This window comes from Salmo trutta, chromosome 24 (assembly GCF_901001165.1).
Source record: "Salmo trutta chromosome 24, fSalTru1.1, whole genome shotgun sequence".
Taxonomy (NCBI): Eukaryota; Metazoa; Chordata; class Actinopteri; order Salmoniformes; family Salmonidae; genus Salmo; species Salmo trutta.
The window spans coordinates 32,574,046-32,590,966 of NC_042980.1; the positions used below are offsets into that span (position 1 = coordinate 32,574,046).

At 44.4% G+C, this 16,921-nt stretch overlaps 1 protein-coding gene across 1 annotated transcript in view; it reads left to right on the plus strand.

Moving 5' to 3' along the window:
• Positions 1-597: 597 nt before the first annotated feature.
• LOC115161129 (immunoglobulin superfamily member 3-like) overlaps positions 598-16,921 on the plus strand; it is a 131,008-nt gene continuing 114,684 nt past the window's right edge. Inside the window, exon 1 of the mRNA XM_029711886.1 lies at positions 598-1,508. Coding sequence (XP_029567746.1) covers positions 1,469-1,508 — 40 coding nt within the window. The 5' untranslated portion in view covers positions 598-1,468. The remainder of the gene's footprint in view (positions 1,509-16,921) is intronic.

Genomic DNA, 16,921 nt, shown 5'->3' on the forward strand with positions numbered 1-16,921 from the left:
AGTTAATAAAGAGTTATGTTAAGAAACATCCTGTAGTTCTGTGTTTTATTATTTGTACAAAGCATACAAAACAAGACAACATGCTATTAATTAAATGTCAAGACTATTATTATTGGTATCATATTATTCAATAAAAGGGGGCATGTAATATCCCATGCCCATAACACGTTTATGCTCAATCCAATTTAACTGCATATGAAAACATTTAGACATTTTAATTTAGGCAGTGATTGTAAAAAAAAAAAGAATCGATTTGGCCATGCCTTTTGACCAATTGAGTGGGTCTTCAAGTCGGTGTCATCCTTATTGGGTGAATTGTAGAAAGTACCGGGTGTGGGATTGTGTGGCACACTGGTTCGGTTGCAAGGAATACAAAACTGCCTCTCTCAAAGTCTATTCTTCCAACCAGGAAATGAACTACATGGAATAAACCGTGGGAATATTCCAAAAGACTTTCATCGACTTTGACTGAATTTGCAGAGGGACTTGACTCGGAGCCGTTGAAGAGCAGCAACTGAGTAGCGTTATTCTAAGTTATTGATCAGAAACACATGTGAAATTTGAGGCTATTTTCGCCGGTGTGATGTATCAATACATTTGTGCCCGAACAGCACATTGTGTAGGCGATGCACAACACTCACCTCTCTGATCAACGGGAATAGACATTTCTGTGACTATTATGAACAAGTAGCTAATACAGTAAGTAGTGTGGTTAACTTGCGATAGACTCGACTTATTGACGAATTCGTGCGGAGGTCCACCCTATGTAATATTGCACTGCGTGCTCTGCCGCGACAGCGCCCGCCCATCGACTTTTTTCCTAGCAGAGCAGTGAAAGGAGATTGATTTTACTGGAGCAGTCGTGGAGTGTGCACGACCTGCGTGCGTTTGGGTAGAGCTATTGCCGCCTGAGGAAGTATTTTATTTACTTTCTCACCAAAGGACTTTGCATACTGATTTTTCGTATTGATCCGAACATCTTGATGTTGGCTAAATTCTAAATAGCGCACCAACAAAGCAAGACATACAACGCTGGACTCAGGACTCCCTGCTGAGGTGGTTTGTCATCCTACAGCGAAGCGCCTCCGCAGTCTCTCTGTCCGATGCGTAGGGGAGGGAGAATGGGCTGGGTCGCCTAGGCGTCTTTTATAGGCGCATGTCATTGACAATATGACAGATAGCTGAAGGCGATAGTAGAGACAAGCGACACCCGAGTATACCGAGCCCCTCATCTCAGAGCAGGATACGGGAGATAGGTGAGGGCATCCCATAGGCAGTAGGCGGAGGGGATCTTACTCTCAAGCCAGCCCAGAAGCTTCGATCCTCGGGGTGCACCAGAGCTGCACGACGCCAGATACCGAGTCGGCCGCAGACCCCTCATTTCCCCTTCAAAACAGACCGAAGTTTTGCGCCTCCAAACGGATTATAGGAACAGTGTCTGCGGAGAGAGAGAGAGAGACGGGAGACAATGGGCATCCGCACGCTCCTTATTGCATGTGCGCTGCTTGGTAAGTCACGCCTGTGCCCAATTTCTTACATTGGACACATTGCACTCTTTCTCAGGGTCCGTTTATTAAAAAACAGAGCGAGTCTTCAGACTACCACTCCTGAGTCATAGCATGTGTGTGTGTAGGTGTGTGTGTGTGTGTGTGTGTGTGTGTGTGTAGGTAGGTAGGTGTGAGAGTGTGTAGGTGTGAGAGTGTGTAGGTGTGAGAGTGTGTTTGTAGGAGTGTGTGTGTGTGTGTGTGTGTGGGTAGGTAGGTAGGTAGGTAGGTGTGAGAGTGTGTGTGTGTGTGTGTGTGTGTGTGTGTGTGTGTGTGTGTGTGTGTGTGTGTGTAGGTGTGTGTGTGTGTGTGTGTGTGTGTGTAGGTAGGTAGGTGTGAGAGTGTGTAGGTGTGAGAGTGTGTTTGTAGGAGTGAGTGTGTCAGTGCCACCTCATTAGGAGTTCCTGGGAGAGGGCATTGTATTTGTCACTAAAAACAGATGCATTTGAACAGCTGTGTTTGTGGATGTGTGGATGAGCTGGATAACAGAGACCACATCCCCTTATTACTACGTGTAATCACCTTACATATTTCACTTTATATAACACCCTGGGCCACTGCTATTATCTCTCTGTCAAACAAATGACATACTCTTTCACTGACACATACTGTAGCATAGCCTACACACACATATATAGTACCAGTCAAAAGTTTGGACACACCTGCTCATTCCAGGGTTTTTCTTTATTTTTCATTTTTTCTACATTGTAGAATAATAGTGAAGACATAAACTATGAAATAACACATGGAATCAAAAAAGTGTTAAACAAATGCAAATATATTTGAGATTCTTCAAAGTAGCCACCCTTTGTCTTGATGACAGCTTTGCACACTCTTGGCATTCTCTCAATTAGCTTCATGAGGTAGTCACCTGGAATGCATTTCAATTAACAGGTGTGCCTTGTTAAAAGTTCATTTGTGGAATTTCTTTCCTTCTTAATGTGTTTGAGCCAATAAGTTGTGTTGTGACAAGTTAGGGGTGGTATACAGAAGATAGCTCTATTTGGTAAAAGACCAAGTCCATATTATGGCAAGAACAGCTCAAATAAGCAGAGAGACAGTCCATCATTACTTTAATGATGAAGGTCAATCCATCTGGAGAATTTCAAGAACTTTGAAAGTTTCTTCAAGTTCAGTCGCAAAAACCATCAAGCACTTTGATGAAACTGGCTCTCATGAGGACCGCCACTGGAAAGGAAGACCCAGAGTTACCTCTGCTGCAGAGGATAAGTTCATTAGAGTTAACTGCACCTCCAATTGCAGCCCCAAAAAATGCTTTGCAGAGTTCAGGTAACAGACACATCTCAACATCAACTGTTCAGAGAAGACTGCGTGAAACAGGCCTTAGTGGTCGAATTGCGGCAAATAAACCACTACTAAAAGATACCAATAATAAGAAGACTTGATTCGGCCAAGAAACACGAGCAATGGACATTAGACCGGTGGAAATCTGTCCTTTGGTTTGACAAGTCCAAATTTTAGATTTTTGGTTCCAACCGCTGTGTCTTTATGAGACGCAGAGTAGGTGAACGGATGATCTCAGCATGTGTGTTTCCCACCGTGAAGAATGGAGGAGGAGGTGTGGAGGTGCTTTGCTGGTGACACTGTCTGTGATTTATTTAGAATTCAAGGCACACTTAACCAGCATGGCTACCACAGTATTCTGCAGCGATACGCCATCCCATCTAGTTTGTGCTTAGTGGGACTATCATTTGTTTTTTAACAGGACAATGACCCAACACACCTCCAGGCTGTGTAAGGACTATTTGACCAAGAAGGAGAGTGATGGAGTGCTGCATCAGATGACCTGGCCTCCACAATCACCTGACCTCAACCCAACTGAGATGGTTTGGGATGAGTGGGACCGCAGAGTGAATGTAAAGCAGCCAACAAGTGCTCAGCATATGTGGGAACTCCTTCAAGGCTGTTGGAAAAGCATTCCAGGTGAAGCTGGTTGAGAGAATGCCAAGAGTGTGCAAAGCTGCCATCAAGGCAAAGGGTGGCTACTTTGAAGAATCTAAAATCTAAAATATATTTTTATTTGTTTAACACTTTTTTTGGTTACCACATGATTCCATCTGTGTTATTTTGTAGTTGTGATGTCTTCACTATTATTATACAATGTAGAAAATAATAAAGAAAAACCCTTGAATGGGTAGGTGTGTCCAAACTTCTGACTGGTACTGTACATGCAGACACACACACACACACACACACACACACACACACACACACACACACACACACACACACACACACACACACACACACACACACACACACACAGAGTGGTCGGCCCCAAACAAACACCAGATGGCTGCTCTGTTCCTAGATGGGAGGTATGTTAATGCTGCCGGGGGGACGGGAGGGATGTGTGTGTGTGGTGAAAACAGACCCCTGCGGTTCGGAGGGCATTGAATGGGTTAGAGCAGTGGTTCCCAAACTTTTTATAGTCCCGTGCCCCTTCAAACATTCAACCTCCAGCTGTGTACCCCCTCTAGCACCAGGGTCAGCACACTCTCAAATGTTGTTTTTTGCCATCATTGTAAGCCTGCCACACACACACTATATGATACATTTATTAAACACAAGAATGAGTGAGGTTTTGTCACAACCAGGCTTGTGGGAAGTGACAAAGAGCTCTTATAGGACCAGGGCACAAATAATAATAATCAATAATTTTGCTCTTTATTTAGCCATCTTACATATAAAACCTTATTTGTTCATCACCAATTGTGAATAACTCACCACAGGTTAACGAGAAGGGTGTGCTTGAAAGGATGTGTAACGGCTGTCTTTAGAGAGAGTGGACCAAAATGCAGCGGAGTTAGTGTTCATCGTATATTTAATGATCAAACGGACACTATACAATACAAAACAATAAACAGACAACCAAAACAGTCCTGTCACGTTTAACACAGTAACAAGAACAATTACCCACAAACCCCAAAGGAAAAGTAGGCTACTTATGTGTGACTCCCAATCAGCAATAACCCTCTACAGCTGTGCCTGATTGGAAGCCACACGGCCAAAATAAACGAAACAAACCAACCTACAGACTTCTCTTCTGCCACGTCCTGACCCAACTACACCCTCTACTGGTCAGGACGTGACAGTACCCCCCCCCCCCCAAAGGTGCACACCCCGAATGCACCCACACCGAAACAACAAAAAATCCCCCCCCAAAAAATTCTCCCCCCTAAACAATAAGGGAGGGAAGGGAGGGTGGCTGCCGTCAACGACGGCACTGTGCTACACCCCCCCTCCCCAACCCACCTAACCTGGAGGTGGATCAGGTGCGGGACGTGGCCTCCGCTGCACCCTTGGCGTCGCCCACTTAGGTTGCGCCCCTGGCCGCGCCGGAGGACTGGTGGGCGACCCCGGTCGCGCCCGGCTGGCGGGCGACTCCGGCTGTGCCGGAGGACAGGCGGGCGACTCTGGCTGCGCCGGAGGACAGGCGGGCGATTCTGGCTGCGCCGGAGGACATCCGGGCCACTCTGGCTGCGCCGGAGGACAGGCGGGCCACTCTGGCTGCGCCGGAGGACAGGCGGGCCACTCTAGCTGCGCCGGAGGACAGGCGGGCCACTCCGGCAGATCCGGCACGGCGGGCCACTCTGGCAGATCCGGCTCAGGATTCACCAGGCTGGGGAGACATGAAGGAGGCCTGGCTCTGGGCGCAGGCCCTGGACTCACCAGGCTGGGGAGACCCGCTGGAGGCCTGGTCTGAGGAGGCGGCACAGGAGAGACCAGGGTGGAGGGATCCACCGGAGGACTGGTCCTTGGAGGAGGCACAGGACGAACCAGGATGGGGAGACCCACTGGAGGACTGGTCCAAGGAGGAGGCACGGGCTTGACCAGGATGGGGAGACCCACTGGAGGACTGGTCCGTGGAGGAGGCACGGGCTTGACCAGGATAGGGAGACCCACTGGAGGACTGGTCCGTGGAGGAGGCACGGGCTTGATCAGGATGGGGAGACCCACTGGAGGACTGGCCCGTGGAGGAGGCACGGGCTTGACCAGGATGGGAAGACATGCAGAAGGCCTGGTTCTGGGCGTAGGCACAGGACGTGCAGGGCTGGGAAGACATGCAGGAGGCCTGTTTCTGGGCGCAGGCACAGTCTTCACCAGACAACCAGCACGCACCTCAGGACGAGTATGGAGAGCTGCCTCAGGTGACATCATTTCAACGACACGCTCCGTAGGGCGAATGCCGTGCCTTATGCACCAAACTAACAGCTCTCTCATCTCTCTCTCCTTTAATCTCCCCATTAACTCCTTCACAGTCTCTGCCTCGTACCCCTCGCTCACCTCCAATGTCAACCCGACTGGCTCTGGTTTCCGACCTCGGCTCCTCCGACTGTCCCGTGTGCCCCCCCCAAAAAATTATTGGGGCTGCCTCTCGTGCTTGTTGCGCTCTCTCTCCTCATAATATCGCCTCTCCGCTCTCGCTGCTTCAATCTCCCACTGCGGGAGGCGATATTCCCCAGCCTGAGTCCATGGTCTCTCTCCGTCCAGTATCTGTTCCCATGTCCATGAATCCATCAAGCTGTTCTCCTGTTGCTCCTTCCTCCTCCGCTGCTTGGTCCTGGTTTGGTGGGTAATTCTGTAACGGCTGTCTTTAGAGAGAGTGGACCAAAATGCAGCGGAGTTAGTGTTCATCGTATATTTAATGATCAAACGGACACTATATAATACAAAACAATAAACAGGCAACCAAAACAGTCCTGTCACGTTTAACACAGTAACAAGAACAATTACCCACAAACCCCAAAGGAAAAGTAGGCTACTTATGTGTGACTCCCAATCAGCAATAACCCTCTACAGCTATGCCTGATTGGAAGCCACACGGCCAAAATAAACGAAACAAACCAACCTACAGACTTCTCTTCTGCCACGTCCTGACCCAACTACACCCTCTACTGGTCAGGACGTGACAGGATGCAAATAACTCTGCAATGTTAGGTTGTAGAGTCTCAGTCTTAAATCATTTTCCACACACAGTCTGTGCCTGTATTTAGTTTTCATTCATGTATGGGCCGAGAATCCACTCTCACATAGGTACATGGCTGCAAAGGGCATTAGTGTCTTAACAGCTTGATTTGCCAAGGCAGGATACTCTGAGCGCAGCCTTGTCTAGAAATCTGTCTGTGGCTTCTGAACAAATTCAAGTTTTCACAGAACCGCTTGTTGCAATTTCAATGAGGCTCTCTTGTTCAGATATCGGTAAGTGGACTGGAGGCAGGGCATGAAAGAGATAACGAATCCAGTTGTTTGTGTCGTACGTTTCGGGAAAGAACCTGCATAATTGCGCATCCAGCTCACTCAGGTGCTTCGCTATATCACATTTGACATTGTCCGTAAGCTTGAGTTCATTTGCACTCAAAAAATCATACAATGATGGAAAGACCTGTGTGTTGTCCTTGTTAATGCAGACAGAGAAGAGCTCCAACTTCTTAATCATAGCCTCAATTTTGTCCCATACATTGAGTATAGTTGCGGAGAGTCCCTATAATCCTAGATTCAGATCATTCAGGTGAAAAAAACCCATCACCCAGATAGGCCAGTCGTGTGAGAATCGTATCATCATGCAAGCGGTCAGACAAGTGAAAATTATGGTCAGTAAAGAACTTTAAGCTCGTCTCTCAATTAAAAAAAAAATGTGTCAGTACTTTGCCCCTTGATAACCAGCGTATGTTGTAAAAGCGTTACATTGTTACGCCCTGACCTTAGAGATCCCTTTTATTCTCTATTTGGTTAGGTCAGGGTGTGACTAGGGTGGGAAATCTATGTTTTTATTTCTTTGTTGGCTTTGTATGGTTCCCAATCAGAGGCAACTGTTTGTCGTTGTCTCTGATTGGGGATCATATTAGGCAGCCCTTTTTCCCACCTGAGATTGTGGGATCTTGTTTTTGTTAGGTACTGTGTAGCCTGCAGAACTTTACGGTCGTTTTTTTTTGTATTTTGTTGTTGTGACGGTGTTCATTTTAATAAAGGAAAAATGTTTGCCTACCACGCTGCACCTTGGTCTCGCGTAACATACATGGTTGCTGCCCATATCATTGCAAAATGCAGAAAATACAAGAGAGTTCAGGGGCTTTAACAAAGTTAACATTTTTCACTGTAGTGTCCAAAACGGCTTTCGAGCAGTCAGGCATTCCCTTGACAGCAAGAGCCTCAGTGTAGCCAAGTGCTGCAGTGTACCCAAGTGCTGTAGTGTACCCAAGTGCTGCAGTGTACCCAAGTGCTGCAGTGTACCCAAGTGGAGTCGGGAGCAACTTCTTGCACGCGCGTTACATTTACATTTAAGTCATTTAGCAGACGCTCTTATCCAGAGCGACTTACAGTAGTGAATGCATACATTTCATTTCATACATTTTTTTTCCTGTGCATTTCATACATTTTCTTCCACTCCACTATGTCTCCCTGTCATGGGTTTTGCGCCATCAGTACAGATACCAACACATCTTGATCACCAAGTCCATTTGATGTCACAAAGCTGTCCGGTACTTAAAAAAATATCCTCTCCTGTTGTCCTGGTTTCCAGTGGTTTGCAGAAGAGGAATGCTCCTTAATTGACCCCCAAATAAACGTAACAGACATATACCAGGAGCTGTGGCATGCCCGACACGTCTGTTGACTCATCCAGCTGTAAAGCATAGAATTCACTGGCTTGTATGCAAAGCAGTAATTGTTTCAAAACATCTTCTGCCATGTCACTGATGCATCGTGAAACAGTGTTGTTTGATGACGACATTGTCTGTATAGTTTTTTTGGGGCCTTTTCCCCCAGCATTGTCCCAGCCACATCCATGGCAGCAGAAAGAATTAGGTCCTCCACAATAGCATGGAGCTTGCCTGTCCTAGCCACTCTTTAGCTCACCATATAAGATGCTTCTACACCCTTAATAATGTTATCTGTTGCTTTTATCCATGTCTTACTACTCGAAAGTTGTCTTCATTCTCATTCAAAAAACTCCTGTGGATTATTTTTCAAATTGGCATGTTTCATTTCTAAATGTCTGCGCAAGAGTGAGGGTTGTGAGATAGTACTTTTGCACATATAACACACTGTGGATGAGGAAAGGCACTACTCCCAATATACGTGACCCACAAATCAATGTAGTTCTCATCATATTTGCGCCTCATCGATGGTCCAACGTCCCTGTCCCGGGTAAGGGGGCAGTAGCTCTTCGGCTGCATCAGATTCACAACTGTCAGTGTCCATGCTAGCTGGGCTAACAACAAATGTAGAATTACTGATGCTAGCATTGGATGTGCTCGTGGAAGCAGAACAACTTGTGTCATCGACAGGTACAGGTGTAGTACTGCTGGTAGTAGCAGTACTACCAGTAGAGCTGGTATGTGTCTCTATGGACCCGCGCCTTACATGTTTTTAACCATTTATCCATTTTCAAGTAAACGGAATGAGCAGCAGCTACGTTTGGCTACATACGGACCGTTAGTGGAATTCCCGTGAGAGAGTAACGGTTAATGTGATTGGATGTTAATTATTTGACTAGGCTACCTGTATTTGACATTGTGTTGTTATTTTGCTGAATACTAGATGGTATAATACCCGGGTTAGAGGATTAAGTTAGTTCACATACCCTTTCAGCTGGTCAACCTCATACACGAGATACCGATTGATTGATCGATTTGAATAATATATATTTTTTCCCAAAGTGTAAAATTCAGATGTAGAATAGAATCACACATTATACATCATATAGACACTATGGTTTTTCCTAGACTGCAGAAATACAGAGTACAGTATGTTGACATTCTAATTTCCTACAACACAGAAAGCTCTCTCCCAAGCTCTTACATATGGACTGAACGGTGCTACTGTATAAATGATGTGTGTTTCACCTTGTAGTCGTGACAGAGGAAGAAAGAGAGAGCCCTGAATCACTGAGCCTTTCTGGTTCGTGTAACTAATAGAAAAGTATAATGTGATGTTCAGCAGTGGGCTGGCTGGTTAAACAGTAATGGAGAAATGCTTCAGTTGGCTATACTGGCTCAGCTGACTTCAGAACAGTTTGTACTGGCTCTCTGTGCCTGTCTGCTACTACTGCCTTTGTTATATACTGATCTCAGGCCAGACTTGTCTTTGACACTGCATGATCATCATTTTTGTGAGTTATGAATTTTACTGGCTTTGATTTCACTCAAATTTGTCAAGATTCTAAATGGAAGGCCAGTATTTAAGGGGTTGCCTTCTGACTCGCCAATGCCCCCCACATAATGACAGTTGTCTCACTCACTCACTCAATCACACACACACACACTTTTAGAATGGTCAAGAGAGTCAGTGCTGTTTAAACATTGCTGTGACTTTGAGTGGATCCATCGTGTCTTTTGTAAAGTTACTCCGATGCTAAGAGTAAATTGTCTGTGGTACACAATGCGCTTTAGGCTATCTTCCTTCTTCCAGCTGTTTGGCCAACACTTCTTATCTTCTTATCACTTCTTATCTTCCAGCTGTTTGGCCAACACTTCTTATCTTCTTATCACTTCTTATCTTCCAGCTGTTTGGCCAACACTTCTTATCTTCTTATCACTTCTTATCTTCCAGCTGTTTGGCCAACACTTCTTATCTTCTTATCACTTCTTATCTTCCAGCTGTTTGGCCAACACTTCTTATCTTCTTATCACTTCTTATCTTCCAGCTGTTTGGCCAACAGATGACCTGTGTATCTATGTGCGAGTGCCTATGTTTACATATAGAGCGAACATGTCTAGACAGTGCTGGTAGGGCTGGCCGATATGGCTAAGATATCATATCACAATATGTTGATGTTTCTGAATAATACAAGTTTTAAATGTTTTTTTATCGGGGGCAGCAGGTAGCCTAGTGGATAAGAGCGTTGGACCTGAAACGTCGCTGGTTTGAACCCCGAGCTGACTAGGTGAGACATCTGTTGATGTGTCGTAATTTCTTCTGGAAGTTCCTCTGAATAAGAGCGTTTGCTAAATGACTCAAATGTAAATGTAATGAGGATGGCAACAAATTTAATTTGGGTTTACTTGGCTTTCTCCATTCTGAATTGTTTTAAACAGATTGCAACTTTGGGTAGAAAACTAGTAGATTTGTCTCATGGTGAAAATAAGTTGTGTGGTCATCCTCACAATTCAATCAAGTCCTCCATGAAAGCAATTCAGTTTGTCCTTCTCTTGTGCTTAATCTGTGTCCATGAAAACGGCTCCTTTGTGTATGGTTTATTCCCTTAACATTAGTTGCTGTTAAACCATTCCTGGTGAACAAGCAAACCTATTAGGTTACAGCAGTTCTAATGGTTTCAATGGTAAAACTCCCAAACAGTGTTTTTTTATTGGGTTGCGTTGGGTTTAATGGTAAATATCACTAATCACAATGCATACAGGGACATAAAAAAACAAGACTGACATGCAATGTATTATTTTGTTAGGAATGTCACAGCATGTTGTCCCTAGCCCATTTCTCCATCAACGTTTTTGTACAAGTCTTCATATGAGAATTGCATCATAGGGATAGTCCTCTCAGAGAGCTGCCACTTGTTGGACTATTCAAGGACAGTTGGGTTGGAGCATGGCTTGCTGAAATGACATGGAAGGACTCGCACCGGTAGGTGGATCCATACCGGTATACGTTAAAAGAGGAAATATGGCCCAGCCCTAACTGCCTGTAAGGAAGTCACTCACCATGTCTCTGGCAGCACATCTGTTTACAGTCTACAGAAGCCTGGCTGGGATGAGAGTGTCTGCGTGTTTTAACATATTTCCGTTATTGAAGTCCTTTGACTTTGCTTTAATGTTTTATTTTGAAAATATGCCTGGAGGCTTTTCTGTGTGTGTATGTGTATGCACTGTGCAGAGTAGTGAATGTGTATGTTTCCCCTGTCTGGAGGCTTGTTTACCTGAAAACAACAAGACAACGACAAACAAAAGGCTGGCCAATGAAGTCAGTTACTGTGCTCTACCTGTATGGTAATACCCAACTGTTTCCCAACTCCTCACTATTCAGAGATACAAGTCATTGATAGGTCATTCGTCTGCTTCGGGATGAGAGAGAGGAAAGCCTTGTGATTGGTCAATGATCAATAGACTGGGATGATATAATTCTGGACAAGTGGAAATCAGATCCATGACCTGCCTCAGTCAGTACTTGGGTAGTTTGTTTCCTTTGAGGATAAGGATTCACAGACAAGGCTTTGTGTGTGTGCATTTGTTGTGTGCATGCTTGTGCTCGTGCACGCAGCCAGAGCAGAGGTCATGTTACAGTTGCCCTCAGGGCTTAATGGGATCATGTAATGCAGAGTTAGCAGCGGAATGTCCCTACCTTACTGTTAACTTCCACCCCGACACACACTCCTCTGAATGGACAGTTTTATTGTCATGTGCACAAGTACAGTGAAATGTCTCTTGCAAGCTCCAAACCCAACAATGCAGTAATCAATATCATGATCAGACCTACCACCATCGTATTATCAGCAAACCTGAGGATGGGGTTGGAGTCGTGCGTGGCCACGCAGTTGTGGCTGAACAGGGAGTACAGGAGGGGACTAAGCACACACCTCTGTTGGGCCCCCATATTGAGGGTCAGCGTGACAGAAGTGACATTGCCTACTTTCACAACCTGGGGTCGGCCTGCCAGGAAGTCCTGGATCCAGTTACAGAGGGAGGTGTTCAGTCCCAGGGTCCCTAGCCTGGTGGTGAGCTTGGAGGGTACAATGGTGTTGAACCCTGAGCTGTAGTCAATGAACACCATTCTCACAGAGTAATTCCTATCAAGGTTGGTGAGGGCAGTGCGGAGTGCAATTGAGATTGTGTCATCTATGGATCTGTTGGGGCGGTATGCAAATTGGAGTGGGTCTGGGATGATTGAGTGGATGTGTGACATAGCCAGCCTTTCAAAGCATTTCATGATTACAAATGTGAGTGCTACAGGGCGGTAGTCATTGTGTCATGAATCCTTGGAGTTCATGGGAACAGGAATGATGGTAGTCATTTTAAGACATGGGGATTACAGACTGGAACAAGGAGAGGTTGAAAATGACCAGGAATATGGCTGCCATCTAATCTGTGCATGCTCTGATAACACTCCCTACAATACCGTCCGGGCCTGCGGCCTTGCGTGTATTGACCTGATTAAAGACCTTACTCACATCAGCCTCGGAGAGCGAAATCACCCAGTCCTCTGGGTCGGTGGGGGCACTCACGCACGGTACGGTGTTATTGTCGAAGCATGCATGAAATGCATTGAGTTCGTCTGGAAGAGGGGAATCGTTGGGCAGATCACGGCTTGGTCTTCCTTTTGTAATCCATAATGGACTGTAGCCCCAGCTACTTCTACTCAGAGCCTGTGTAATATGATTCCACTTTATTCCTATATTGTCCTTTTGCTCGTTTGATGACTGTGCGGAGGTCGGAGTGGGACTTCTTGTAATTGTTCCTGTCCTCAGCCATAGCCTCAAGGTTGTCTGCGAAAGCGCTGTGTGTGTTAGCCCTGTCCATAAGCTTAGCGAAAACCTCTGTGTTAATCCATGTCTTTTTATTGGCAAAGTGGCGAACCTTCACTGTTGGGACAACGTCGTGGATGCATTTCCTTATGAAGCCGGTGACGGAGGTGGTTAGCTTGTCAACGTTATCGGCAGAACGTATTCCATTCAGTGCTAGCAAAGCAGTCCGGTAGCATAACCATTTCTCAATGGAGCAAGTCCCGGGTACCTCCTGTTTTGAGCTTCTGCTTGTAAACAGGAAGCAGGAGTACGGTCATGATCAAATTTGCCGAATGTTGGACCAGGGAGAGCCTTGTATGCTTGCTGCTGGGTAGAGTAACAGTGGTCTAGGACTTTATTGCCCCTAGTGGAGACAGAGACGTGCTGATGGAAGTTGGGCATCGCATGTCTTAATGACACGGAATTAAAATCACCGGCGACAAGAAAGGCAGCCTCCGGATGTAAGTTTTCCTGCATGTTTATAGCCTCATATGGTTTAAGTGCCAGTTTTAACAATCAGTTTTACAAGAGCACTGCGATCTGCTGTTACACTGAGTAAAAAAACTGGTGCTGCTCTCTTCACACAATTTAGCATTCATTCCCCGGACGCGTTAAAGACAAGTTGGAAAATAGCCTGCTGTGTTATTTTTAAACTCCTTAGGGACGTCCTGCTTAAATGAATCAGGTGCTTGGCTGCAGCATTTGTCTTTTTCTCTGGATGGAGTAACTCTGTACGCTGCCTTGTTTGTTTCTGTAGTGGTGAACTCTGTATATCAGCACCTCATAATGGAGGTCATGAACTCTTTGACCTCAGACCTGACCACCAGAGTTTTGTGCTGAGCGATAAGTGCTTTTTGAGGTCATTTCGTTTCGATTATTAAAAAATAATCACGGTTTTCGATTTTGGTTTAGATTATTATGCATTATGTGGGTTGATTGAACGCAGAATAAAACAATTATTAAAAGTCCCATGATGGTAGTGACTGCCCAATATTGCTTATAACTTAGTAAACATAATTTATTAACATTACTTTAATGCAATATTTCAGTTGTGCGTTCATTTAATGAACATTTAATTTCAAGTCATCTCATCTCTATAGAGCTGCTGCCTATGCAGTCTGACAAAATCACTGTTTTAGTAGTTCTTCAAAGTAAATGAGGCATGCTTTTATGACTGCTGAATACCAGATAGAGAGATACCTTGTGAAGCAACTGCTCTCTATCCCTCTTAATCGCAAATTCTTCTGTCTGTTCTCTCCATGTCTGCCCCACAATAACCTAAGGTAGCATGCGCAAAATAAACACAAAGCCCGGACAAGTAGAGCGCACTGGATTATGGTCATTGTAGTTCATTACCATGTTTTCTGCTCTAAACTATTTAGAATATTGGCCTGTTGCACAGTTCAGGATTTATCTCTAGAGAAGCTGTGCAATGTACGTATTGAGCTCACAGAAAGAAAGAAAACAGACATTGGTCAAATAGTTGTTTAAACAACAAAAAATAACCGACATTTTGCTTACCAGATTTCCAACACAGCTGTTGATGGTTTTATGGTTGTGATTGTAGACCTAGATATTTTACAGTAAACAGAAATGTGTTTAGGTGTGTGTGTGTGTGTGTGTGTGTGTGTGTGTGTGTGTGTGTGTGTGTGTGTGTGTGTGTGTGTGTGTGCACATTTTACTATACTATACTAAATAGTTTTTTGAATGGGAATCAATTGTTGGTCCCCAAAAAGTATAGTAAGACATAGGGGTGTGTGTGTCTGAGGTACCCTTACTCAGCTAAGATCTAAGGCAGTGTAAAGGCATCAGCATGCTTCAGTTCGGCTTGCGGCTAGAGAATCGAATGGGTGAGCTCGCATACTCCCTTAAAAGACCTGAGAAAAAGCGGCAATAGTACTGTTTGTCCATTTTGAGACGTCCGTAACCAGTATACACTTCCTCAAAATAGTCAGAATTAAAGATGACTCAAGAAATGTCTTTAATTCAGATGTTTTTGTCGAGGAGATCTTAGTCACGCAATTTTACATCTAACTAAGATGTTTGGTGCGGTATTTCTCAATGAAAAAAATGGAGAAAGTCCAAAACGTCACAAAATGTCGTTATAATATGTGGCCCGTTTACAGAAGCTAGGCGCATGTCACACGTCACTACTTCACAGGAGAAGCATATGAACGTTTTATTTATTTATTTATTTTATTTTTGTATGTGTTTTTTGGCATAAATGTCTTCTGGAACATGTGAACTTTCATGTGCCTTAATAACAAACTTCTATGCCATCTGTAAATACAGTTGTTAAATTACAAACCTAGTTGGTTTAGCCACAGAAAAAGTCAGAAACCTTCCCGCTAGTCATGATTGGCTGAGATAATGGATGGGCTGGATGTGCCGAGGATTACTTCAGATTGGTCTGCCATGTCGCACGTTTCTGTCTATAACATGAGCTGCTCAGTATGTGTAGATAATTTTGTTACTGCAGCGTTTTTGAAAGACAACATTAGCCATGGAGATCTGTAAAAGTGTTGCTACTGCTCTCGGCAGCATTGCTGGCCAGAATTTTGCAGGTGAAAACGAGTGGGAAAAAGTTGTGATGGACTACTTTATGCACAAGGTCAGTGTGAATCGGATTGACTTGACACAACAATGGAGCAAACTAGCTGTAGCTAGTGACAAACCAAACGGTAAAGACACGCTGCCTTGAAGTGTTAAACCATGTATACGGGTAAGAGTCTAGCTATGTTTTCAGATATTAATTTCAAATGTTTTTGTTTTGTTTTCATTTCATGTTAAAGTGTACTGTTAGCTAGCTAGCGAATGTTAGCTTTCTGGCTCGCTAGCTAACGTTACGTGTATGCGATCTGTGTAGTAATATTGTTCGTATCTCAGAAATCCATTTGCATTGCTAGTTATAGCCTAATGAACATAGTTGGTTAGCTTTAGCTACCTGCGGATTCATACTCCAGCATTTCATGCATAGTGGCTAGCTATGACAATCCGTTTGTACTGTAGCTATGGGTTAGGATTATGTTTCATTGTTTAGCTAGCTAGCTATATATCTAAACAAAAGAGTCACTTCACAAGAGAATGATTACATGACCCATCAAGTTAGCCATGTGTGTCTGGGGTGATTATAGCCATCTATTGTAATTCATGAACATGTGTACATGTCTAGACAGTAGTGACCCATACAATTAGCTAGATGTGGCTGGGGCTTGGTTATAGCATTTATTTCACATGAACCATCAATTTAGACAAGTGTCTGGGTAAGCATCATGTAATAATTATAAAATATTTCTAAAATATTTTTATCTGGACACTTTCAAAGTCAGTTTAGGATTTAGGCCAAGGACTAGATGAAGTGTATTTTTACCTGGTGTTTTTCTTTATTGTAGGCTACTACTTTCACCTCTTAGTCTTGAAATCTTTGGTTGTTTTCTACACTACCTAACTCACTCTGTTTAGCACATGGCCTCACATGTGAATCCTTAAAGAGATGGGTGGGGCTAAGGCTTAAGAGGGTGTGAAGGATTCTGAATGAGTATAGCCAAAGAAGAGGTCTCCAGTAGGTGTACCAAAACATTCAAGGAACATTTTCTCAAAAGTTGGGTTACAAGTGAATCAACTTTCAAAGCAGAATTACTTTCCCATTGTTCCTCAACTGCAGTGTGTGATATACCATTTTGTAGCTCGGAGTCTCTACTCTTATCTGTTGTAAAAAACACCATTACATAAGACCGAATCGAGGCTGTGGGTTACATATGCACAAACATTTCCAAACTTTTTCAGCTGGGAGCATGCGGATGTCTTAACTGGTATGTTGATGGGTTTGGCTGGTTTGCATAAACAGCTCCCTGACCTCCCATCTCCCGCTGTACTGTAAAGACCACGATAAGATACCATC